Here is a 26,702-nt window from a genome sequence, read left to right as displayed (position 1 = left end):
TTTTTCACCCTTGTGACTTATTAAAATAAATATTTATAGAAGTTCTCAAGGACTTTCGACCATGGATAATACAGTAATATTTCTTTCTGCGTTTAAATTTTTTAAAAATACTTAAGGTTTTCTCAGTATTCGAAAAAAATGAAAGCATTTAAAAATAATTCGAGCGAAATTTTTGCGCATATGCTCTCAGAAAGGCTTAAAATACTATAAATTTTTGTAATCAGTATTTCAATAGTTATTTATGATATAAGTGTTAAAAGTACACGTTTAAGGCACGCATGTGAAAGTTTGCAGAATGAGCGACAGCGAGTTCTGCAATTCACATGAGTGCCTTAAAAATGCACTTTTTAACAGACATATCATGCAATATTTTTTCTACAAACGTAATTACAGGACAATATCTACAAAAACTTTTACTTGAACTTGACTGACATTCCATTTTTATATTTTTTTGACATTACATCAAAATTGCCTATACGATCAATACGAATTGCAGTGCCATAAAAATTTTAAAGCACTAGTGCTTTAAAGCAGCGCCGGATAAAGGGGCGGGCGAGCCGGGCGACCGCCCGGGGCGCCAGAATTTGGGGGCGCCAAATTTTGAGAGACGCTGATATATAAATATAATATTTACCCCCCTCCGTGGCTCAGTGGTAAGAGCGCCTGCCTGTGGATCTAAAAAATCCGAAAGGTTGTGGGTTCGAATCTCACCAGGGTCGGAAATTTTTCATTTATTATAAATTAATAAATGAATATAGTTTCTGTCCTCGTGGGATCGGTTCTCACCGGAGGGACCGCAGACGTTCGGATACAATTAGCGTCTCTTTGCAAAGACAATGACGTCGACATTGCAAAGTAACAAGGCGCTTACTCAACACACACTACTTACACATGACACTAGGTCTAGGTACCTAACTGTTCAAAATTACCGTACCTACCATGCCAATGGCCATTAGTTGTCGAGGCATTAGCTAAACAAAAAAAAATATAATATTTTTTACATTCATTATTTTTTTGGACTTTATAGATTATCTTTGGGCTAAGATTACTCCTAAGACAATTAATATTAAATAATTGTAACAATAAGAAAACTATTTCTAGCTCACAAAAATTCTCTAATAAAAATAATGCAACCTAAAAATTGTTATGGCTTTTAAAGGTCATTTGTCAGGTAATACCTATCACTTTTATGGTATTACAATGTTATACATACATACTTAAAATACACGAAGATCAGATTTACGAAGTATCAACAAATTTATGAATAGTCAGTGATATTATTATACTGCTGCTTGTCATTATAGCCTCAATGGTTAAATAGTTTTGTCTTCCTGTTCTGTAAACTTTGCTTTATCAACATTGTCGTGTGTCCGTGGGTGTGTAATTTGAAATAAAAAAAAAACAAACCAGGTATATCTATATGAATTAGAATTGACAAGTTCTTTTTCATAATATGAATATATAGAAATTTATTTCGAATACTTTGTACGCGTTAAGATGTTTCACTTTTTGCATAAAAACGGCACGAACGACGTATGAAAAAAAGGAATAATAGATTTTTGTATATATCATAAATTGAACGAGTAATTCCAAAATGATTTGTTATTTGAAATATCTCAGTGGCGTACTATGTTTTTCTTTAAAAAAATTCACACCATTTCAACAGTAGATATAAAATTATTAATTTTATGTCAAAAAATGCGCAATAATTACCTCTTAAAACACATCCAATTTCATTTGCATATCTGAACCGGTTTTAGAACAATAAAGAAATCGTCAGTTTGTAAGAAAAATGTCAACACCCCATATCTCGGAAACGAAGTATTTGCTGACATATGCTTATAGAGCAAACTGTCATTATTTTTTCATATAGAATTACCCTTTAAAGTTTGTCGCATTTATTTAGAAACATCCTGTTTTTTCTTGACCACCCTGGATTTTCATAGTTTTTCCTGTATTATTTCACTTGACCGTTATTTTCAGTTCTTTCTGTTTTTCCAGTCCTGCAGGTTTCTTTTCTAATATTGCTTCGTCCATTTTATCTCTAAAAGATTTTCGGGGTCTGTCTCTCTTCCTTCTTATATACTCGATAGGTTATAATGTTAATATAATGTTATATGTTACATACATTTATATTGCAATTCAGTTTGCTCAATTTTCCTCACGAAAAATTCCCCAACCAATTCAACCTATAAAAATTTTCCCATGTGCTTTCAAATTACCCTAAAAATGGGCGAAAGTACCCCAATCTGGCATCTCTGATTCGTCGCTCGTTGTAGACGGCGTCGGTGTATATTGCGTTGTCAATTGGGATATTCCCAAAACTCCCAAAAGTGATGATCCTACCGATCTACCGACATGTCCCTAGGATCTATCGAGTTTAAAAAAATATCCAAATGACATATTTTACTTAAGAGGAAACAGTAGCGATCAACAGGTAGCGAAAACGCGTTCCAAGATTGCGGCTGTAATTTTGAATATTTTTTCGAGATATGTGGCACACGTATTCGTAATATAATAAAGAATGGCGGTACAGAGCCCAATTTAAAAAATATATTAATATGTGGAAATTACTCTGTAATTAAATACAATAGATATTAAAAAAACGAGCCTGTACCGCCACTAAGAAGAACAAAAAAATACACTTTCTTCAAATAAACTTTTTTATCCGATGCCTAGATTTTGTGTCATTTTGGAACTACTAAAATTTTTTATTTCATTAGTAGTTCCAAAATGACACAAAATCTAGGCATCTGATAAAAAAGTTTATTTGAAGAAAGTGTATTTTTTTGTTCTTCTTAATGGCGGTACAGACTCGTTTTTTTAATATTGTATTTATTTACAGAGTAATTTCCACATATTAATATATTTTTCAAATTGGGCTCTGTACCGCCATTCTTTATTATATTATAAATACGTGTGCCAAATATCTCGAAAAAATATTCAAAATTACAGCCTCAATCTTGGAAAGCGTTTTGGCTACCTGTTGATCGCTACTGTATCACCTTAAAAATAAATTCGATAAACCAATTCATCATTTATTGCCATCAAAAAATTTCAGTAGGTAGTATTTTTTAACACGTTTGTATAATACCTTTCATTTCCTAAGAATTATGTATTATTTAAAAATTACATAATAGAGATTCCTAATCGTATTTCGGTATTCACATTTCATACAAGAGTCTCAAAGTACTCATGTATAAACAATTTTTAGATGATTTTGGGAATATCGATTTCAAGCAGATCACATACCTTTTTATGTAAATATTCATGTGTTTCATAAAAGCTGATGTGACACTTTCGTCCAGTTCTTTATTAGTAAATAAAAGTTGAATTATGGTTGTTTGGGTTAATAATTACTTCGCATATTATTTATAATACATATAGTAGGGGAGCAAAGTATGCTAAATGTGCAGTCACTCGAGCGCTTTGGGGACCTATTGGGTTGTGATTATTAGGTTCTAAAACCAAAAAATTTAAGCAAAATTTTCCATTTTAGTGGGGACTTTCCATATTTTAATTTAATTTTCCATTTCCAACACCCGTTTTCTCCGATTATAGCGCCACCTATCCGTAATTAGAAAAAACGTTTCGAATAAAAGTTGCTTATTTTTACGCAAAGAATCCAAATCTGAAATAAAAAAAGGAGTTCCTATTTAAGATTTTAAAGTAACCCCCCCCCCCCACCTCCGTGGGGGTCGTGTTTGGTACCATTCGATAGATTTCAGAAAAAATATTCAGAAATTGTAGTGTATTACCTATAAGCAGTTACCGTTAAGCCGGGTCCAGACTATGTAACAAAACATGTTAAATAACAAAGTTTTGTAACTTGTTACAAAATTTTAAAAAAACAAGTTTTAAAACAGTGTTGTATAACATTTTTCTGGTTATATAGCATGTTTTATGTTATCCAACAGATGTCGGTAAACATCAAAGAAAGTTATAAAACCGCACCGCGACTGATCTACACCTAAAAACATGTTATTGAAACATTCTCTGGCATAGTACCTACGCGAGCAGCAACCGTTGGAGTCATATCGCCTTGTTCATTCTGGAGTGATTGTGCTAGATTTTTCTTTGCTCTGTTCACGTAGGGTCATTTACGCGATGAAATTGTCGAAAGAACTGACTACTCATTTAATTGAGCTATTTCGTAAGTAACGAGTATTATGGGATTGCTATGGGATGAGCTACATTTATTGATTTAAAAAACAAATAAAAAACACGATGAATAGACTGAAATAGAAGTGAAAATAGATACAGAAACTGTAGTTAAAACTAATGCACGTACGCCTATAACTCAAGCCAACAAAAGAAAAGCAGTACGCGGAACCTTAACAGCAAATCGGTGCAAATCAACTCTAAATTTGACATAAATACTATTCTCTACAGAGCAGAGTGTTCAGACATAAAACCTGTAACATTCACTTCATTCGCTACACAGATGCAGACTGCTTCATCAGCTACTCAAACAGGCACTCAATCATACAATATATCTGAGCCTTTCTATTCCGTCCACTACACCTACATCCGCTACTTCTCCAGCTACACCAATTCAAACAGACAGTGACACTCAATCATGAACAGGTGAAGACGATAATACTGAGGAATTAAATTTTACACAAATGTTATACTTCCTCTCTGAAACAATGAGTAAAAAGTTTAAAAAATATACTTTGCTAATAATATAACTGTTAATCTTTCTCTTATTGGAATTGCATCTCGAAATGTCTTTCCTGCCTATTTTATGGCCGATGTCATTTATAAGAAATTCAAAATCAGAACTTTCTATTCTTAAGAAGTTTTTAAAACTGCCATCACATTTAATGTCTCCTGTCGATGGGTCTATGTTATCTCTTTCCAGATCAGCTAAAAGAGCTGTACCACTACCTATATTTTGCTCGAGCTGCTAATGAAGGACACATCCAAAATATTAATTTAACACGCCGGTGTCGCCTCCACAATATTACACAAGCTGCTGTTGCTATGAAGAGATCCTCCATACTTATATGACGCAATTCTATATACTACCTAACCTACCAGCTATCCATCTAAAATGCTGCAAAATTTATGCGCATGTTGTTGTTTTGTTTTTTGTTATATAGTCTGGATACTCATGCTATATTATACCAAGTTACATAACAAAGTTGTACAACAAATTTGTTGTACAACTTTGTTATTAGCATGTTTTGTTACATAGTCTAGACCCGGCTTTAGAAGTTCCCCGTTTCAGGAAAAAATATTGTCTTAAGAGCGATAGCCTAGTGACCTAGTGGGTAGACCTCGGATCTCGGATTCGTAAAGCAGAGGTTTCGATTTCAAATCCGGGGTGTGGATCTCCGATTTTTTTATTTATTGTTACTGCATTCATGTCTGTAGACAATGTTGCAATCTATTATGAGCACAATAAAAAAATATAGTAATAAAATAATAAATAAATATTTCAAAAAAAAACAAGAAAAAAAATACAATCACTGGAAGCGAAACTAAACAATACGGAAGAAATATAACCACTGGATTCGGAACTGGATATGGAACTGGATAATATTAGAAAACTGATATTATAATATGTAAGCAGTACGAGCCTAGTAGGCCCATGGCTTGATGTACTATTCTTTTCCACTCCCTTTTGTCAGTCGCTTTTGTTTCCCAGTTCCTTAAGTTAATTCTTCTCATATCTTCTCTAACTCCATTACTCCATCGTGACCTCGGTCTTCCTCTTCGTCTTTTCTCTGCCAATGCACTAGATAGTACCATTCTGGGAATTCTAGATGGAATCATCCTCTGCACATGGTCCAACCATCTAAGTCTTTGCGCCCTAATTACTGCTAGTATGTTAGGATCTTGATAGAGCTCAGTTTCCCACCGGGTGGAACAACAACTCTTGATGTTTTTTTGTTGTGACCCATGTTTCAGAAGCATACGTTACTATCGGCCTTATTAGGGTCTTGTAAGTTCTTAGTTTTGCTCTTCGTGATATATGTTTACTTCTTAACAACCCATTAAAAGCAAATATAGCGCGGTTGCCCGACATAATTCTCTTTTGTATTTCTTCTTCACAGTTAGGATCTCTTGTGAAGACAGTTCCTAAGTACTCAAATCTCTAAACTTCTTCGAATTTATACTGTGTTCCCTTCGCTGTTTTCATTGTTATGTATTGCCCCCGAACGAATTGCTTATTTGTTCATTCCATATACTTTGTTTTTGCTTCATTTATATACAATCCTTTGGTTGCTGCCCTCTCCTCGAGTTTCATGACTGTTTCTATAAGTTCTATTTTGCTCCTAGCCAAGATTACCAAATCGTCTGCGAATGCCAAGCACTGATGTTTTTTTGTGGTAGATCAGACCTGTTCTATTAATGTTTGCTTCCTGTATAACCTTTTCTAGTAATATGCTAAACATTATAGACGATAATGGATCACCCTGCCGCAGTCATTGTTTGACCTCAAAGCTTTCTATTATAGTATTGTTTATCTTGACTTTATCATACTGATATATCATACTGATATTGTTTAAAAACACTAATAATATTGATATAAAATGTTAATCAATTTTATTTATTGTTATAAGAATCAAAGGTAAATATGATTAGGCGAATGAAGCCTTAGGTTTCGCAGTCAATATCCCAACCACACACACATGTTGCAATCTATTTCAATACGGTTTATAGTACAAACTATACACTTAGTATTAAAATAGTCTGATATATTTTTTTAGTTGAGGACACTTGTTCACATTGCATTGTTTCAGGATAAGGTGAAATATCTTCAATAAATGGAAAAAAGCATGTATGTCATATATTATAATACTTTCTATACTCTTAATATGTAGTCTCGTATAAATTTGTAGTGACATGATTTTAAGTATAAGAACAAGAAGCTTGCAACAATTTTCAGAGAAAATAGAAAACTAAAACTATTTTAAAATGATTATTCGAAATAAAACATATGATCATATTCACTGTATTTGCCATCTAGTGGAATAACTGTAAAATTAAGTCAGTAAAAAAGGTACATTAAGTTTAATTAAATTAAGTAAATCATCTTGTATACTAAAATTAAGGTTGGAAAATTGTCGTTTCAAAATGAAAATCGACAGGGGCAACAGTACCTATACTAAAATACACTCTGTATAGATAATTATGTCAATGTTAATAATACTGGATAGAGAATTGAATATCGTTTCAAATGAGCTAGCACACGCCCCTATTCCCTATTTAAAAATAAGGAGTGGGGGAAATGGAAGGGAGGGGGTTGACAAATGACAGATATGTATGTACCGTAAAAACTGTGTTCCCCTTAGATCAAAAGTCGGGCTTTTATATTTATATGTTAAGTTCAATATAAATTTCACATAACTGAACTATCACTGTATCCTCCATTTTGATTATTATTGTTCTCAACTAACGCTATTTTCAAAATTCTTGCTTTCCTATCCATCTTTAACGTAAATTATTAAAAAATATAAAACTATTTCTTTATTAACGCTGGTCTCCGATAAGGCTACCGTGATTTAATGCTGAGGTACTAAAATGTTATAAAATTAACAAACAGTACGAGCAAGAACAAAGAGTCCACATCCTTCTTATAACTACAAGTGACTGAAACAACGAAACAATAATAATTCTTACTGTGTTATACAGAAAAAGGCAGTAGAAACGATTAATCTCATATTTATCGACAACACTGTATGGTCCTCACTTGATGAGCTGTAAGGAAATATACACGTAAAGTTGTCCTCACTTTGTGCGCATAACGAAAAAGTATATACAGTCTCACTTTAATAGCTGCGTGTAATGGCCTCACTTGGGTGGCAATATACTTGAACAATACGGGGCACATATACGTAATCTTTTTTGTGTATTCTCGTCATTTTTTAATTGCTATTTACTTGTCAAGGTCACTATGAAGAGTTGAAACGATTATGTCTACGTTTTCTACCGATCCTCACTAAGTGCGCGTAATGTCAGGACCTCACTTTGATATCTGTGCATAAATATATATATATATATATATACATATATATATATATATATATATATATATATATATATATATATATATATATATATATATATACAGAACTGGATTCGAAATCCGATGTATTTATCGACCGTGCAAGTATATTCTATAACACTATAAAACAGTGTTGAAATTATCGGGAAATGCGGTCTGTGGCTTAGATTGAAACTACATTTAATTCTGTTGAATTCGATATTTCGATGAGTATTTATTAATTTTTCATCTTCATCAGGAACAAACTACAAAATTAACTAACAGTTAGGTACAAACATAATATTACAACGATATAACTTACGAATTGTTGTAGGGATGTTATATAAAGCAATTTAACTTAAAGCTATGCATGTCGTTTCACGAGAACGTCGAGGGCGGCACTGAATCAGGTATCTTTTCTCACATGTGTTAAGGGCCAAAAGTTCCAATATCGAGCCATCTGTTTAATATTCTGCTATTTTTAGAATTTTAAAACATTGCAGTAAATTTCGCTTAATCTACTTGTGTCTGATTTGTAATTAATTGAACGTTTATTACTGTTTATGTGGTACATCTCGAGGAACAATCTTTTCTTATAATTGCTTTCTGAATCTAGGATCTTGATATCTGACAAATTAAGTTGGTGTCCTGTTGTTATGGAATGGTGTGCTGCTGCACAAGTATTTTTGTGTGTTTTGCAATCACTTTTGTGCTGCGTTATTCTTTGTTTCAACCATTGCGATGTTTGTCCTATATACTGCCCATCACATTCGAGACAAGAAAGTTGATAGATGATATGACTCTGATTTAGAAGCGGTGTCTGGTCTTTAAGCTTCGAGAATAAGCTATAGTTGGATATGCTATTGTATTTCGCTATTTTGATTTTCGGAATTCCGTTCAGCAGCTTGATTATATTGTTGGTTAAGCCATTTATGAAGGGCAACTTTTTGTACATCACGGGATCTGATGGTCTGTTGTCACGTTGCCCGTCGTATAAGTCTGAGTTATATATCAGTTGCTTAAGAATTTTACTTGGATAGCCGTTGTTCAAGAATATGTTATAGATTATTTTTAAATTCTTTTGTGTGAACAGGTCATTGCTGATGTGTAAAATTCTGTTTTTCATTGCCACAACAGTGTTGTGTTTTTGGCTTTTAGAGTGCTGAGAGAAATAATTTATATATCTTCCAGAGTCAGTTGGTTTCTGATACCAATCCAAAATTATCTTGTTCTCTGTGGTTCTTATCACCTTAGTGTCTAAAAAGGGCACACTTTGTTCTTTCTCCTCCTCAACGGTAAATTGTAGGTGTTTGTTAAATCCATTGAAGAGGTCCAGTGTAGTTTGAATAGAGTCCTCGGGGATCGCACTTATCACATCATCCACATATTTGTATATGAACGGTAACTTGAACGGTAGTCGTGGAATTACTATATCAAATAGATGATCTAAAACTATGGTGGCTAGAATGGGGCTGATAGGAGAGCCCATGGGAGTGCCAAAAATCTGTGAGTAAAAAGTTCCCCCGAAAGAAAAGTAAACATTAGAAAAAATAAAATCGATTAGTTTGAAGAAGTTATTCTTACTTAGTGTGGTGTTGGGTTCAATTAAGTGCCAATTTTGCTCTAAAATTTCAATGATCAAGTTGAGAGGAATATTCGTGAAAAGCGATACCGCATCTAAGGATATAAGTACATAGGTTTGAGGAATTGTAACATTCTTAATTAGTTCTACAAACGTAAATGTATCTTTCACATTATAATTAGTTTGATATTCAAAAGTGGCAGTTAGAATGTTTGCCAAGTATTTCGAGATGTTGTATGTGGTGGAGTTGATTGAGCTGATGATAGGGCGAAGAGGAACATTGCTTTTGTGAATTTTTTGGTAGACAGTATAACTTTGGAAACATCGAGTTGTAGATCATTAGTTGTTTTGCAGCATTAGCGTCTATCTCACCTATGGATTTCAGGTTCTTAATAATATTGTTGTATTTGGTTTGTATTTTCACCGTTGGATCAGTGTTTAATTTGGTGTACGTGGAAGAATCCTGTAGCATTATCTCAGTTTTATCCATATATTCTGATTTATCCATGGCAACCGTACACCCACCTTTGTCTGATTGCAAAATGTATAGATCTGGATTTGATTTCAAAAACTTGCGTGTTTTTTCAAACATCCTGTTGAAGTGGTTTGGTTTGTTTGTTGTAGTGTGGTTCACATAATTAGTTATGATATTGGTTGCTCTAGCTCGTACGACATCCTTTGATTCATCTGGAATATCATCCACTATATTTTCTAAGTCTGCAACAAACCTGTCTAGTCTGACATCTTTACCAACACAGGGCACACTAAATTTAGGTCCCAATGATAAGAAATTTGCGACTTCTTCCGGTATGGTTATGCTAGAGATATTTTTAAACCATTTGCTGTTGTCTTTAAATACACGGTTGTGTTTTTCGTTATTGCTGTATAGTCGTTCAAATTTGTTGATATTCGTAAGTTTTATTTTCTCAAATTCAGATCTAAATTTTCTTTTCAGACGATTTTCGTATTCACGTATCATATCAGTTGGAAGAATCTCAGAAAGTTCAGATTTGATGTTACATATAAGTCGATTATATCTCGAGATGTTATTGCAAGTAATTTTTATTTCTAATGATAATGTTTTTTTGTTAGTGCTCGACATAAAACTGTTAATCCTATTAGTCATGCTAAAATTGTTACCTGTTGTCAATAAGTAATGTAGATTTTTGGTGCCGTCTTGAACGTGTCGTGGAAACGTGTTTGATGTTCTACACCTCAATAAGAAAATTCTTCTGTTGGTGACACTTGCTAGCTTGATGTTGATGCTTGACCATTGCTTCATTAATTTTGTTGTTGTATAGCCATAGGTGTTTGATATTTGTTGATAGAAACCCATCATTTATACAGAACTGGATTCGAAATCCGATGTATTTATCGACCGTGCAAGTATATTCTATAACACTATAAAACAGTGTTGAAATTATCGGGAAATGCGGTCTGTGGCTTAGATTGAAACTACATTTAATTCTGTTGAATTCGATATTTCGATGAGTATTTATTAATTTTTCATCTTCATCAGGAACAAACTACAAAATTAACTAACAGTTAGGTACAAACATAATATTACAACGATATAACTTACGAATTGTTGTAGGGATGTTATATAAAGCAATTTAACTTAAAGCTATGCATGTCGTTTCACGAGAACGTCGAGGGCGGCACTGAATCAGGTATCTTTTCTCACATGTGTTAATAGCCAAAAGTTCCAATATCGAGCCATCTGTTTAATATTCTGCTATTTTTAGAATTTTAAAACATTGCAGTAAATTTCGCTTAATCTACTTGTGTCTGATTTGTAATTAATTGAACGTTTATTACTGTTTATGTGGTACATCTCGAGGAACAATCTTTTCTTATAATTGCTTTCTGAATCTAGGATCTTGATATCTGACAAATTAAATTGGTGTCCTGTTGTTATGGAATGGTGTGCTGCTGCACAAGTATTTTTGTGTGTTTTGCAATCACTTTTGTGCTGCGTTATTCTTTGTTTCAACCATTGCGATGTTTGTCCTATATACTGCCCATCACATTCGAGACAAGAAAGTTGATAGATGATATGACTCTGATTTAGAAGCGGTGTCTGGTCTTTAAGCTTCGAGAATAAGCTATAGTTGGTTTGTTGCAGACTTAGAAAATATAGTGGATGATATTCCAGATGAATCAAAGGATGTCGTACGAGCTAGAGCAACCAATATCATAACTAATTATGTGAACCACACTACAACAAACAAACCAAACCACTTCAACAGGATGTTTGAAAAAACACGCAAGTTTTTGAAATCAAATCCAGATCTATACATTTTGCAATCAGACAAAGGTGGGTGTACGGTTGCCATGGATAAATCAGAATATATGGATAAAACTGAGATAATGCTACAGGATTCTTCCACGTACACCAAATTAAACACTGATCCAACGGTGAAAATACAAACCAAATACAACAATATTATTAAGAACCTGAAATCCATAGGTGAGATAGACGCTAATGCTGCAAAACAACTAATGATCTACAACTCGATGTTTCCAAAGTTATACTGTCTACCAAAAATTCACAAAAGCAATGTTCCTCTTCGCCCTATCATCAGCTCAATCAACTCCACCACATACAACATCTCGAAATACTTGGCAAACATTCTAACTGCCACTTTTGAATATCAAACTAATTATAATGTGAAAGATACATTTACGTTTGTAGAACTAATTAAGAATGTTACAATTCCTCAAACCTATGTACTTATATCCTTAGATGCGGTATCGCTTTTCACGAATATTCCTCTCAACTTGATCATTGAAATTTTAGAGCAAAATTGGCACTTAATTGAACCCAACACCACACTAAGTAAGAATAACTTCTTCAAACTAATCGATTTTATTTTTTCTAATGTTTACTTTTCTTTCGGGGGAACTTTTTACTCACAGATTTTTGGCACTCCCATGGGCTCTCCTATCAGCCCCATTCTAGCCACCATAGTTTTAGATCATCTATTTGATATAGTAATTCCACGACTACCGTTCAAGTTACCGTTCATATACAAATATGTGGATGATGTGATAAGTGCGATCCCCGAGGACTCTATTCAAACTACACTGGACCTCTTCAATGGATTTAACAAACACCTACAATTTACCGTTGAGGAGGAGAAAGAACAAAGTGTGCCCTTTTTAGACACTAAGGTGATAAGAACCACAGAGAACAAGATAATTTTGGATTGGTATCAGAAACCAACTGACTCTGGAAGATATATAAATTATTTCTCTCAGCACTCTAAAAGCCAAAAACACAACACTGTTGTGGCAATGAAAAACAGAATTTTACACATCAGCAATGACCTGTTCACACAAAAGAATTTAAAAATAATCTATAACATATTCTTGAACAACGGCTATCCAAGTAAAATTCTTAAGCAACTGATATATAACTCAGACTTATACGACGGGCAACGTGACAACAGACCATCAGATCCCGTGATGTACAAAAAGTTGCCCTTCATAAATGGCTTAACCAACAATATAATCAAGCTGCTGAACGGAATTCCGAAAATCAAAATAGCGAAATACAATAGCATATCCAACTATAGCTTATTCTCGAAGCTTAAAGACCAGACACCGCTTCTAAATCAGAGTCATATCATCTATCAACTTTCTTGTCTCGAATGTGATGGGCAGTATATAGGACAAACATCGCAATGGTTGAAACAAAGAATAACGCAGCACAAAAGTGATTGCAAAACACACAAAAATACTTGTGCAGCAGCACACCATTCCATAACAACAGGACACCAATTTAATTTGTCAGATATCAAGATCCTAGATTCAGAAAGCAATTATAAGAAAAGATTGTTCCTCGAGATGTACCACATAAACAGTAATAAACGTTCAATTAATTACAAATCAGACACAAGTAGATTAAGCGAAATTTACTGCAATGTTTTAAAATTCTAAAAATAGCAGAATATTAAACAGATGGCTCGATATTGGAACTTTTGGCCCTTAACACATGTGAGAAAAGATACCTGATTCAGTGCCGCCCTCGACGTTCTCGTGAAACGACATGCATAGCTTTAAGTTAAATTGCTTTATATAACATCCCTACAACAATTCGTAAGTTATATCGTTGTAATATTATGTTTGTACCTAACTGTTAGTTAATTTTGTAGTTTGTTCCTGATGAAGATGAAAAATTAATAAATACTCATCGAAATATCGAATTCAACAGAATTAAATGTAGTTTCAATCTAAGCCACAGACCGCATTTCCCGATAATTTCAACACTGTTTTATAGTGTTATAGAATATATATATATATATATATATATATATATATATATATATAATATTTTTAATATTTTTTAATATTATTAATGTTTCTATTAGGCAGTGGCGGCTCGTATAACTTTAGGAAGGTAGTGCCAGAATCCGGGCAGCTGCCTAAATTTTTAGTGACGGTTTCACGATATTGTCAAAAAGGATATAAAATAGAAATTAAAAAAAAATAGGTGCAGATATTTTTATCTTATATTACTATTTTTGGGATGTCAAGAAATTGACCAAAATTTATCAAAACAGTTCCGTAAATTAAATAATTAACAATAAAAAAACTCAACTTACCACCAGTATTTACTGCTGATGTACTTTTTTTTTCATCACTAGGTGGGGAATCTGCAAACAGACGTCGGAAGTAAACATTTCCAACAGTGCTGGGTTCCTGAGCTGAAACCTCATCAGTGTCACGTCGACCAGTTTGGCCCTAAATCGGACCACCCTGCCCTCCGTAACTCCGATGTGGCCGGGACCACCTAAACCTCACCTCTCTCATACTAGGGCATCAGGGTGGAATCGCCGCTAGGGCATGATTTCTCCCCGATGTCCTTCTTTTGCCCGATTCTCAGTCGCTCGTCATCACGCATCAGCTTCCGTCTCTCGCACTCATCCGACCACCGCGTCCTTTAATCCTATGCTGTCAATCTTTCATTCTTCCTACCACTGCTGATGTACTTGAAGTTTGTTGTTACGATTTGGTCTCTAGAGCCTATTTAGAAAATTATAAAAATAACACTATTCTATTATTTACACACACGCACAAAGTTATTTAATATCACTGTTAAAGTTTACGATATGTGAAGTCCATCCTTCTTTCTTTTTTGGTGGCAAAGTTTTCAATGACTTTATTATTAAAATTGTCAATGCCATTTACAAAATGTCTTTCTGCAGACAGCATACCTAAAGCACTTAGTCGTTCTTAGTTATTTAGTTATTTAAATATAAAGTTATTTAATATCACTGTTAAAGTTTACGATATGTGAAGTCCATCCTTCTTTCTTTTTTGGTGGCAAAGTTTTCAATGACTTTATTATTAAAATTGTCAATGCCATTTACAAAATGTCTTTCTGCAGACAGCATACCTAAAGCACTTAGTCGTTCTTCCTTCATGGTATTTCTGAGGAATGTCTTAATTCGTTTTAGCATTGAAAAACAACGTTCTGCTTCAGATGTTGACATGGGAATGGTTATTAATATACTTAAAAGTTTAACAGTTTCTTCAAATGTACATTTTAAACCTTCATCATTTAATAAAACTGATAACGGAACAGCTACAGAGGTAGTACTTAATTCGTCTCGCTGATACAATACTTGTAATTAAGTTTTAAGCCGAGTTTTGTTTAAAAATAAAAATTGTGTGCATGTTTCATTAAGAAATGATTCGGGGAACTTATCCTTATAAGCAGAAAACTTCTCTGGCATAAATAAATGAGAAGCAACTAAATGTCCGGAGAAGGTAAACCTTGTTTTTATTCGCAACAAAACTGCATCGCATATCTCGTCACCTCCAAACAAAACGCATACAAAACAGAACAGTTTATTAGTTTGTTCGCAACCACACAACCAGCTATTTTTATCATAAATAGTTTTATTAAACTTACGACAGCAAAGTTTTTGTCCATTTCCACTTTGTTTTTCAATTTTTAAATTGGGTAAAGGCCGACCGAGTTCTTTATTTTGAAGTTTTTTTCTAATGAAAAACCACCATAGTCCGGTCGCCAGGGGGGGTACAACGGCCTCCTGTATTCAGATGGACTTACCCAAGTCTTTTTTTATGTATTTTGACCTGTAGAACACGAATTTTTTGGGTAACAGTTGATCCGGATGTCGATAAGATTGTTATAAACCAAGAAGTTGAGGAATCACATAACGGCTATTTCTCGCAAAACAAAACATTTTTTTGTATTTTTTGGGCCATTCTAACCAAAAAATGTTCCTACAAATTTTTTCGTAAGAAGCATAGTTTTCGAGATAAACGCGGTTGAACTTTCAAAAAATCGAAAAATTGCAATTTTTGAACCCGAATAACTTTTGATTAAAAAATAAAATAGCAATTCTTTATACCGCATTTGAAAGTTCAAGTCAAATTATACCGGTTTTAATTATTTGTATTGCTAAGAAATTATTATTTTATTGTCCAACAAAGCTATAAACACCTAGTGCTTGATTGATGTTTTCAATGATTTCTCATTTAAAATCGAACGAGTAGGTAGAGAAGGTAAAAGTGCAAGCGGGGCTATTTCTACGTAGCATTCATTAAAACGCATGTATTAAGCATGGGAAACACTATGTGTTTATAGCTTTTTTTAACAATCACAAAATTAATTTTTAGCAATGCAAATATTCAAAACAGATATAATTTGACTCAAACTTTTAAAGGCGGTAAGCAGAATTGCTATTTTATTTTTTATTCAAAGGTTATTTGGGTTCAAAAATTGCAATTTTTTGATTTTTTGAAAGTTCAACCGCGTTTATCTCGAAAACTATGCATCTTACGAAAAAATTTGTAGGAACATTTTTTGGTTAGAATGGCCCAAAAAATACAAAAAAATGTTTTGTTTTGCGAGAAATAGCTGTTATGTAATTCCTCAAGTTCTTTGTTTATAACAATCTTATCGACATCCGGATCAACTGTTACCCAAAAAATTCGTGTTCTACGGGCCAAAATACATAAAAAAAAAACTTGGGTAAGTCCATCTGAATTAAGAAGGCCGTTGTACCCCCCCTGGCGACAGGACTACCAAAAGAGTTTTTTAATATACTAATTTGATTCATTGTCAATAAATAAATTAAACGTAGAAAATAATCAAAATATTATTTATATACCTACGACACCCACGACCACGACGCACTAATAATTACAAATTAAAAAATATAGTAGAGTATAAACACAAATATACAATACAGTAGTAGATAATAAACACAATAGCGTCAAGCGAACGCGTAAAGAAACTAGAAATATATCTAAAACATTGTATCTTAAGATCTACTTTTCGAGATTTCGAGCCTGGCACGGAGAGTCCAATTTAAACGTATATTAAAAGTGCAATACCGCTCTATCTCTGTCACTTACATAGGATGCTCATACAATCTTTCTCTTTTCTGGCGTGCCACTGTACCTTTCGGCACCGGGATTTTCATGATCTTCATCCCTTATCCGGTCAGCTGTGGGTGGCCAGAGTCGGTGGTTAGATGTGCATTGCGCTGCACAGAAATAATCACAAAAAAAAATTAACAGGCATTAAGATGTTTTTAAGATAAAAAATATGTTTCTGCCTAGTTAGCAAGGTAGTGCCATGGTTCTATGGCACTACCTCACGGGCACCACTGCTATTAGGTTGAAAACTTACTTTGCCTTTCAGTTGCCAGATGACGCTAGTCACCTACTCCATAAACGTCAGTTGCAATGCGGGGATAAGCTTTCGTGATTTTGTCACTTCGGGCAGAGAGCAGCAGGCCTACGCCTCTCTGATGATGACTCCAAATAGAGTCGAAAATCGTCAATTTAGAGTGCTGGTCTGCGCTCCCTGTTCTAAGTGAAAAATAAGACGGTGTTGCCTTCGCATTGCAACTGAATAAAAATGGAATTTTTATTTTATTTTTATATTGGTCTTTACTCCTTTGAGTTACTAGGTCCATTTTCCGTTGGAATTTACCAGCTGAACAGACGGGGTCGTGAATTGTAAATTTTTTGAATTCCTTCTTGTCTTCTTCGCTTCAGTATCCATCTGGCTTGCAATTTTTAGAAGCCATGGAGGTGTTACCAGGAAAATGGACCAATAGGTTTTCAATTAAAAATCTTTTAGTAATATTTTTAATATTTTTCAATATTATTAATGTTTCTACTGGGTTGAAAACTTATTTTGCCTTGCTTTAGAATATTTTATCCACGAACTTTTTAATTTCACGTTAATACAATATTATTCATGCTATTTAAAACCTACTTTTTTGAAACACTCTCTATAAACGCGATAACCATTCTCTTTACATAGTCACACTCTACCACACACCATTGTCTTTGTTTCAGATCCACCGAAAAGCAATCCTAGGTTGATAATAGAGGAGCCTCCCGAACCAACGATAAAAATCGAGATTGGAAAGAGCGTAAGGGCAGGGTGCTCTGCCCCCTGGGGGCCCACCAGCCAGCTTCCGCCGAACATCACGTGGTTTCTTAACGACGAACAGGTGAGTGCATCTTACGGCGACGGAGTTTTTATTTTATTTGCTCTTTAGAAGGGTGTTTCATACTTTTCTAATAAATAACTATAACATAAATGCTTCAAAGTAGTTTAAAAAGTTTATGAAAGTTTTTTGAATGGTTCTGAAGTTTATAGAAATTTTTATTATAGATTTTATATGCTTCAATATTATTTCCACCGGAGGTGGTTATTTGATCACAAAAAGGGTTTATATCTATAATACTTTATATACAGGGTGCCCCGAAAAAAATGGTCATAAATTATACCACAGATTCTGGGGTCAAAAATAGGTTGATTAAACCTCACTTACCTATATCGACCTTTGCTTTACCCATCGGAGTGTCACTAATATTTATTTTTCAGTGATATCGACATTGGATCGCAGTTTCGTCGATTTTATTTACAAGAATTAGTATTTTTATTTTTATCATACGTAATATACATACAGGGTGTAACAAAAATACAGGTCATAAATTAAATCACATATTATGGGACCAAACATAGTTCGATTGAACCTAACTTACCTTAGTACAAATGTGCAAATAAAAAAAAGTTATAGCGCCTTGAAGTTACAAAGTAAAAATCGATTTTTTCCAATATATTGAAAACTATTAGAGATTTTTTATTGAAAATGGATATGTGGAATTCTTATGGCAGGAACATTTAAAACAAAAAATAAAAGTGAAATTTGTGCACCCCATTAAAATTTTATGGGGGTTTTGTTCCCTTAAACCCCCCAAATATTTGTGTACGTTCCAATTAAATTATTATTGTGGCACCATTAGTTAAACACAATGTTTTTAAAACTTTTTGCCTCTTAGTAATTTTTTGATAAGCCAGTGTTTATACATATTTTGAATATTTGTCGAATCCACCACATATCTGTAAATTATAAATAAATATTCAGATTACTAATAGGTCTCTATAATTAGAGATTAATATGGTTATATACGATTAATCGTATATAACCATATTAATCTCTAATTATAGAGACCTATTAGTAATCTGAATATTTATTTATAATTTACATTTTTAGGTATATTTTGAAAAAGAAGCCACATCTCGATAAAAGGTGACTTGTCAAAAAAAGAATAAGAGGCAAAAAAGTTTTAAAAGCACTGTGTTTAACTAATGGTACCACGATAATAGTTTAATTGGAACGTACACAAACATTTGGGGGGTTTAAAGGAACAAAACTCCCATAAAATTTTTATGTAAATATATTAAAAAAGAAGTGGCATCTCGATAAAAACTGGCTTATCAAGAACATACTAAGAAGAAAAAAGTTTTATAAACGTTATGTCTAGCTAATGCTACCACAATAATGAATTAATTGGAACGTACACAAAAGTTTGGGGGAGTTTAAGGGAACAAATCCCCCATAAAATTTTTATGGGGAGGACAAATTTCACTATAATTTTGTTTTAAGATGATTCTGCCATAAGAATGATACATGTCTATTTTCAATAAAAAATCTCTAATAATTTTCGATATATTGAAAAAAATCGATTTTCATTTTGTATCTTCACAGGGCTGTAACTTTTTTTATGAGCACATTTGTACCAATGTAAGTTAGGTTTATTCAAATTATTTTTGACCCCAGAATGTGTAGTATAATTTATGACCAATCTTTTCGGGACGCCCTGTATACTTTAAAACATTATACTTTAATACTTTATAACATTATTGATTGAAAAGATACTTGGATGCGGATACTGGGGATGCCACGGCCCGACATGGGATGTAGCGTCCACATGTCCACATTAATTGAAAAATGCTAGTCTTATTTTTATCATGGAGTTGTAGCTAAAACCTGGGGATTGAAACTAAAGGTGATCTGTTGGTTATCCACATCAGTGATACGACCGACAGTCACTTATGGGTCAGTACTCTGGTGGAAAAAGATGGATTTACAATCTTGTGTGACCACTCTCACCACCCTACAAAGACAAGCGCTTCTAAATATAACAGGAGCATTGAATAGTACAGGAACAGCTTCATTAGATACTATCACAGGTCTCTGTCCGCTGGAATTACATATTTCGGCGGTAGCCTTTATGACCATCCTGAGACTCAAAGCAAACAATACTTGGAGGTCGAATTACGTATTGAATAACCACACAAACATTACTGGGACTATTGAGGAAACCATCTTTATGATGAACTCAGATATAATGACACCATAACTAATCTTCACTGAGAAGATCAACACACTTTTACCATATAGAGAACAAAAAGTGCCAAATATTAATGGGGACTTAATATGGTTCACTGATGGATCTAAAACTGCTCATGGTACTGGTCAGGAGTCTTTGGGCAAACATGCAATTGTAAAAAATCTTACAGCCTAGGTCAACATAAAACGGTGTTCCAGGTTGAAGTTTTTGCTTTGGTGGCCTGCATTGATAAAATCATTGATGAAGACTCTCAAGCTAAGAGAATCAACATATACACAGATAGCCAATCGGCTATTCTGACTGTAAAGAACCCTCTCACCAAATCAAAACTGGCGAGAAACTGCAATGATCTCCTCAATAACCTGGCAAAAGACAATAAAGTGTCTTTAATATGGGTGCCGGGTCATGAAAATATGTATGGGAACGAACGAGCAGATATGATAGCGAAACAATGTTCGAGAGAAACTATTGAAGGCCCAGAACCTTTCTGTGGCATCACTAAAGATGCTATGAAAAACGAGGTTCAGAAATGACTGATAAAGAATCATCAAAATAAATGGAGAACCATTCAATGGCAAATCCAGACTAAAAAAATAATCAAGAATATTGATAAAAAAACTCTCGAACAGTTTGATGAACTTCAATAAACAAAAGATAGAAACGGTCACTGAAACGGTGACTGGACAGTGCCAGAGACTAACGAGTCTCGCCTGAGTTAAGAAGAAGAAAAGAAGAAGAACATGAAATATTCGGGCCTTGTATAGATTAGATAAACCCCCAATATCTCTTAAACGAACTAGACAAATACAAAATACAAGAAATAACTGCCATAAAAGTAATATGAGGTGGATTGTAAACAATATAATGGAAGAAAGAAATCAAAAGATTTTCTAAAGCTGTAATCCTAAAGATCGCCCCTTGGACACTGGATTCATAGTAAACAAGAGAGTAAAACATAAATAGTAAGATATTTCAAGAGACTTTATCCCTTAAAAAACGTTTCTTCAACTGTAAACTGACTATTGGACATACCTGAAGCACAAAAAAGTGAAGTTTATAAAGAGTTTTATGATGAATTAGAATTAGAATCCCTGCATATAAGTCATCCCTAAAAAAACATATATGAAACCTAAGCGCAAACGTTGGAAGAGGACAGTAATTCCAACTCATAATAGGTAAGCATAGTCTCCATGAGAAATCAAATAACAATAACAATAGGTTAACAAACCTAACAAAATCAATTAACATGGTGATTACCAGCACATACTACCCTTCCGGAGAGGAGCAAATGCACATTCCGATCATTGCTTGATCAAAAGTCGAGTAAGGGCCAGAATTCCCAACAATAAAAGGACATAGGTTCTGAGCATAAACGGTACAATGTAGAACAGCTCAAAAATATGAACAAAAGAGAGACAAACTAGAAAACATACTAAAATATGGAAACATAAATGAGGTGTGGGAAAAGTGCTGAAACATCATAAAAGAGACAGTTAAATAAGTACTGACGTCCCTAACAGCTTTTTGTAAAAGCTTTCGACCAGTGCGTTCCACCAGCCCTCAAATACTTTAACTCTCACAAAAACATCAACGCAAAAATTGAGGACACAACGTAAAATGGAAAGATCAATGCTTGGAATAAGCTTAAGAAATAGACTAAGAAACTATGAAGTTGGTCATTTTCGGACGTATTATAAGGCCAGATCTAGAAATAACATCGAGAATGGAACAGGCCAGAAAATCTTTCGAAAAAATTAAAATACTGCTTTGTGATTCTCGAATAAAACTCGAAATTCGACTAAGTTTACCAAAATGCTACGTCTGGTCGATTCTTCTCTATGCAGTTGAGACATGGACCCTTAACATCAACCGTAAATAAATTGGAGGAAACGACGAAACCCAAAAGACTCCATTTTCAAACAAATAAATATTTAAAAATAAAACCTTTGGATTTCTTAATTCGGAAACAGATTCTCTCTTATACCTATTACCCATCTAAAATTTGCAAGGAATAAAGGGTGATGAATGCAGAGACATGGGGAGTCTATATAGTTGCACTCCACAACACATCAATTCAACGAGGCAAAGATCAACAAATCTGTTTGCTAGTACTCAATACGTGAGTAAAAACGCAGGTAGAGAAAGGCATTTTATATTTAATTTCGATTCAGAGATCATTACCATCTCTCTATGGACCATTTCGAACTTTTGTTCTCCTCAGGAGAGCTTGTAATGATGGTCTGAATCGAAATTAGACATATTCGCCAAGTATGCCAATTACAAAGAAATATTCAACATTTAGACGCACTCGCGACCTCTATTAAAGAAACGACGAAACCCAAAAGACTCCATTTTCAAACAAATAGGGGAAGGTGGGGCAGAATCGGGTACTAAGTTGAAATTGATTTTTAAAAATAAGTTAGGATTAATTATTTAAGCTGCATATCACTATATAAAATCGAATATGTCTAATTTGGATTCAGAGCATCATTACAAGCTCTCCTGAGGAGAACAAAAGTTCGAAATGGTCCATAGAGAGATGGTAATGATCTCTAAATCGAAATTAAATATAAAATGCCTTTATCTAAATTGGAGGACTTTGAAATGTGGATCTTCGGGAGAATCCTCAAAATTTCATGGATATCGCATACCTCAAACGAAGAAATGCTGTATAGAATAGAAAGCGAAAGAAAACTTTTCAACACAGTGAAAGTTAGAAAAACATCATACCTAGGCCATATACTGAGAAATAATAAGTATCTATATGCTCAACTAATAGTGAAAGGAAAGATCGAGGGAAAGAGAGGACTAGGAAGGAAAAGGCTATCGTGTCTACGAAAAATCCGACAAAATACAGGACTAAAATTTGAAGAGCTAATAGGAACAGCTGAAGACAGAGAAGAGTTTGCAATAATTGTAGTGGCCAACCTCCATTGAGGAGAGGGCACTTTAAGAAGAAGAACAATACCCCAGGATGTGGGTAAAAAATAGGTCGATTTCAGGATATAATTCAGGAATTTTTGAAACCTATCAGGTGTTGTAAAGGACGATGCCAGGAATAACTTCTACTAAAATGTAACCAAAAATATTGTGCGCTTTTTTTTTAATTGCGATTTTCATTTGTTAAATTTGCAATTTTTAAAGATTTTTAATTTTGTAGCTTAGGATATTGATTTTAGAGAAAAACTTTTTAATAGAAAGTTGTAGTAAATTAAAAAACCTACGATTTGGGATACGGTAAGTTTAATTTGGTTAATTGGTTATTGCAAAACAGCCTGCGAAAGGTCCAAAATGGCCGTTTTTTACAATTGCATTATTTATTGTACAAATAATTTTTTTTATCTTTTAAAACTTTAAAATGAAGATCTTTCAATTCCAAACATAAAAAAAATTGTAAAGCCAGATTAACGAATTTGTTGCTTAGATATTATAAATTGTTTATCCCAAGAGGTTAAATGTCGAAGGCTATAACTTTTTGAAAAAAAATCGTAGAGAGTTGGTGAAACATCTAATCTCCTTCCAAAGAGTTGTATTTTTATATTCTAAAGTAAATAAATGCGTAAAACATTTCTGAACCTCTAATTTTTGGGTTTGAAAATAAGGGGGCAAATTTCGTTATAAACATTTAGAGCTGAAGCGGCCCTGTACATCCTATGAGTTTTTAACTTACAGATTATTGTTGCTAAAGATGAAAAAAAAAAGATTTATAAAAAATAAAAAATTTCTACGACCAACTGAAGCCGAGATAATTTTTAGGTTTGAAAATAAGGGGGCAAATTTCGTTATAAACATTTAGAGCTGAAGCGGTCCTGTACATCCTATGAGTTTCTAACTTATAGATTATTGTTGCTGAAGACAAAACGAAGATTTATAAAAAAATTAAAATTTTTTACAACCAACTGAAGCCGAGATAATTGTTTTTTTTAGTCGTAGTGCCTTTATTTATAACAATTAAGAAATTATTTTACAGTCATTGACTAAAGAAAGACTTATATTATCTTAAAATAAAAATTATTATAAAATATAATTACATTTAATTATTAAAAATTATTTTTAAAATCGGTGCTTTTGCGAGCGGCCGAATTTTGCAAATCGCCCGGCTCGCTTCAAATCCGCGCGGTCGGAAAATTTTTACGTAACTTGTATTAAATTTTGACAGAAAACAATTTAATAATATTACCATTATAATGTACAGTCTATTTACCATACCACTGTATTTGTTTTTCTTGATAAACTTTTATATGTGAAATTTCATTTCTGAAGAAATAATATTACAAAAATGATACATTTATATGAAATATATAACTATATTTTTAATTTTTTCATTGTTATATAAATAAAATAATAATAATGTTACTTCTTACTATAATATACAATATAAAACTTTTTCTTCTTGTAGTGACTATTCTTTTTGGATTTCACATATAAAAGTTTATCAAGAAAAACAAATACAGTGGTAAATAGACTGTATATTATAATGCTAATATTATTAAATTGTTTTCTGTCAAAATTTAATACAAGTTACGTAAAAATTTTCCGACCGTGCGGATTTGAAGCGAGCCGGGCGATTTGCAAAATTCGGCCGCTCGCAAAAGCACCGATTTTAAAAATAATTTTTAATAATTAAATGTAATTATATTTTATAATAATTTTTACTTTAAGATAATATAAGTCTTTCTTTAGTCAATGACTGTAAAATAATTTCTTAATTGTTATAAATAAAGGCAGTATGATGAAAAAAAAAACAATTATCTCGGCTTCAGTTGGTTGTAGAAAATTTTAATTTTTTTATAAATCTTCGTTTCGTCTTTAGCAACAATAATCTGTAAGTTAGAAACTCATAGGATATACAGGGCCGCTTCAGCTCTAAATGTTTATATCGAAATTTGCCCCCTTATTTTCAAACCCAAAAATTATCTCGGCTTCAGTTGGTCGTAGAAATTTTTTATTTTTTTATAAATCTTCGTTTCATCTTCAGCAACAATAATATGTAAGTTAAAAACTCATAGGATGTACAGGGCCGCTTCAGCTCTAAATGTTTATAACGAAATTTGCCCCCTTATTTTCAAATCCAAAAATTAGAGGTTTAAAAATGTTTTACGTAGTTATTTACATCAGAATATGAAAATATAACTCTTTCGAAGGATATTGGATGTTTCGCCAACTTTCTACGATTTTTTTTCAAAAAGTTATAGCCTTCGACATTTGACCTCTTGGGATAAACAATTTATATTATCTAAGCAACAAATTCGTTAATCTGGCTCTACAATTTTTTTTATGTTTGGAATCGAAAGATCTTCATTTTAAAGCTTTAAAAAATAAAAAAATATTTGTACAATAAATAATGCAATTGTAAAAAACGGCCATTTTGGACTTTTCGCAGGCTGTTTTGCAATAACCAATTAACCAAATTAAACTTACTGTACCTCAAATTGTAGGTTTTTTAATTTACTACAACTTTCTATTAAGGTGATATAGTAGCGATCAACAGGTAGCCAAAACGCGTTCCAAGATTGCGGCTGTAATTTTGAATATTTTTTTGAGATATTTGGCACACGTATTCGTAATATAATAAAGAATGGCGGTACAGAGCCCAATTTGAAAATATATTAACACGTTGACGGACAGAACGTCTGTAGACGTCTAATTTGAATTGATGTAATGTGACACAACGTCTATAGACGTTGCATTTTCCCCTATTCTAATTTGCAAAATACATATAGTGTCACAACACTTGCTTATACATTTGACGTACTGTCCGTCAACGTGTTAATATGTGGAAATTACTCTGTAATTAAATACAATATTAAAAAAACGAGCCTGTACCGCCATTAAGAAGAACAAAAAAATACACTTTCTTCAAATAAACTTTTTGATCCGATGCCTAGATTTTGTGTCATTTTGGAACTAGTAATGAAATAAAAATTTTAGTAGTTTCAAAATGACGCAGAATCTAGGCATTGGATAAAAAAGTTTATTTGAAGAAAGTGTATTTTTTTGTTCTTCTTAATGGTGGTACAGGTTCGTTTTTTTAATATTGTATTTAATTACAGAGTAATTTCCACATATTAATATATTTTTCAAATTGGGCTCTGTACCGCCATTCTTTATTATATTACGAATACGTGTGCCAAATATCTCGAAAAAATATTCAAAATTACAGCCGCAATCTTGGAACGCGTTTTCGCTACCTGTTGATCGCTACTGTTTTCTCTTAAAAAGTTTTTCTCTAAAATAAATATCCTAAGCTACAAAACTAAAAATCAATAAAAATTGCAAATTTAACAAATGAAAATCGCAATTAAAAAAAAAGCGCACAATATTTTTGGTTACATTTTAGTAGAAGTTATTCTTGGCATGGTCCTTTACAACACCTGATAAGTTTCAAAAATTCCTGAATTATATCACGTTTTTTCACCCACAGCCTGG

General features: G+C 33.2%; 1 protein-coding gene across 1 annotated transcript in view; it reads left to right on the top strand.

Moving 5' to 3' along the window:
• Positions 1-26,702, top strand: part of LOC126886995 (uncharacterized) — a 277,181-nt gene that overhangs the window by 219,536 nt on the left and 30,943 nt on the right. The window contains exon 4 of the mRNA XM_050654268.1: positions 17,925-18,082. Within this exon, the coding sequence (XP_050510225.1) occupies positions 17,925-18,082 (158 nt within the window). The remainder of the gene's footprint in view (positions 1-17,924; positions 18,083-26,702) is intronic.

The sequence above is a fragment of the Diabrotica virgifera genome, chromosome 6 (genome assembly GCF_917563875.1).
Source record: "Diabrotica virgifera virgifera chromosome 6, PGI_DIABVI_V3a".
Classification (NCBI taxonomy): Eukaryota; Metazoa; Arthropoda; class Insecta; order Coleoptera; family Chrysomelidae; genus Diabrotica; species Diabrotica virgifera.
This window is presented reverse-complemented; position numbering and strand designations above follow the sequence as displayed.